The sequence below is a fragment of the Monoraphidium neglectum genome (assembly GCF_000611645.1).
Source record: "Monoraphidium neglectum strain SAG 48.87 unplaced genomic scaffold scaffold06665, whole genome shotgun sequence".
Taxonomy (NCBI): Eukaryota; Viridiplantae; Chlorophyta; class Chlorophyceae; order Sphaeropleales; family Selenastraceae; genus Monoraphidium; species Monoraphidium neglectum.
The window spans coordinates 393-2,053 of NW_014006981.1; the positions used below are offsets into that span (position 1 = coordinate 393).

General features: G+C 66.6%; 1 protein-coding gene across 1 annotated transcript; it reads right to left on the bottom strand.

The window, feature by feature from the left end:
• Positions 1-350: 350 nt before the first annotated feature.
• On the bottom strand, positions 351-1,531 carry MNEG_16681 (hypothetical protein; the record flags this gene model as incomplete). Its single annotated transcript, XM_014034849.1, has 3 exons — positions 351-977; positions 1,226-1,355; positions 1,527-1,531. The coding sequence occupies 3 exons, from the start codon at positions 1,529-1,531 to the stop codon at positions 351-353; spliced, it is 762 nt and encodes a 253-aa protein (XP_013890303.1).
• Positions 1,532-1,661: the final 130 nt, after the last annotated feature.

Sequence of the window (1,661 nt, forward strand, 5' to 3'; positions counted from 1 at the left end):
CGTGCAGGCATGCAAATCTGTACTTGCTCGCTGATGTCAGCCCCGGATGATGTCAGCACTCACTGGTAGTCTTTAATGTAGGCCTTTCGATGTTGTGGATGACAGTGCAACAGTTGGCGGGCAGCAGGCGCAGGCGCAGACGCAGGGAAGGCATGAGAGGGTCAGGAGATGAGAGGTTCCTTGGAGCTTGGTGAGCGCCAAAGTTTTGGGTTGTGCAACCCCAGAGGTGATTCCCCGCCCTCGATGCCCGCGCTGCAGAGGACCCTGCGTTGACTGGATTGACTGGGCCCCCCGTCGACTGGATTGACTGGCCCCTCTGTGGCCTGGGAGCCCCATCAATTTTCAGCCGATCAGCGGTTTGCAGACAAAGCGGCCCGACAAACGCCATCAACGCAAGCGCTCACAAAATCGGGGATGCCCATGGCGCGCATCGCCTCCGCCCCGCTGCACGGCCACTTTGGCCGCGGCGCCACCGATGCCTGCTGCTGCTGCTGCTGCTCCGGCTGCTGCTGCTGCTGCTCGATTGCAGCCGCCCCTGCCTGGTGCTGCCCAACCCTCTGGCCCTCCCCTCCATCCTTACTCCGCCCCGCAGCCCCCAGCTCCGCGGGTGACCCCTCTTCCAGTTCCTTGCGTGGCGCGACCGTCACGTTTGCCGCCGGGGCCCCCGGCTGCTGGCCCTCCTCCTCAGCCCGCCCGTCCGCCGGCGGCTGCTGCTGCTCCCGCTCCTGCTCCTGTGGCCGCTGCTGCTCCGGCTCCTGTGGCTGCTCCTGTCCCTGCTGCTCTTGAACCCTCTGCTCGTGACCCTGCTGGTGCTGCTGCCCCTGCTCAGGCTGCTGCTCCGGCTGCTGCTCCTGGTGCTGCTGTTCCTGCTGCTGCTGCTGCTGCTGCTGCTGCTGCTGCTGCTGCTCCTGCTGCTGCTCCTGGTCTGCTGAAACCTCGGGCGGGTCATCCACCTCGTTCCAAACCGGGATGGGCAGCTGCGATGGTGCGGTCGTTACGCAATCAGGGTGACATCATGGTGGGCGGTCAGAGGGCCCTTGGGCAGTGCATGCTGTGGGACCCGAGGCCTGGCGATGTATCAACCCAATACACGCAGCACTGCGTCCGTGGGCGCCACGATTGGAACACAGATCAGCCACGACCCGACGTCGCTCCCCAGCCTGTGACAGCCTGAGCATGACGCTCGCTGCCCCAGTTCCAATGCCCCACAGCCCCCGAAACCCACCGCCTCCCTGCCGCCGCTGACGTCAAAGCACACCAGCCGCCCCTTGAGCGGCCCCTCCTCGTTGCGCCGCCGGATGGAGGTCTCCACCTCCAGGCGCGAGGGGCGGTGCACGACAGGGCGCGGCGCCCTGCTGCGGCAGCAAGAGGTGGCAGCGGCAGCAGAGAGGGTGGCCACGGGCGGGGGGCGTGGGTGTTTTGCAGAGGCCGCCTGCGGCGAACAGAACGCACAGGGAGAGAGGGACGGCAGCCGGCCCGATGCCCTCCCCAGCTGCTGCCCAGGACTGCAGCCCCGGGGGCTGCACCACATGGGGCTTAGGGTTCAACCCAACACCTCGAAGCGGAATCTCACGCCTCAGCGCGTCCCCGGGACGCTACAGACGCGCACTCCGGTGCAGATTTGCTCTTGGGACCGCCCTGTCCGCACGCCCACACAAATG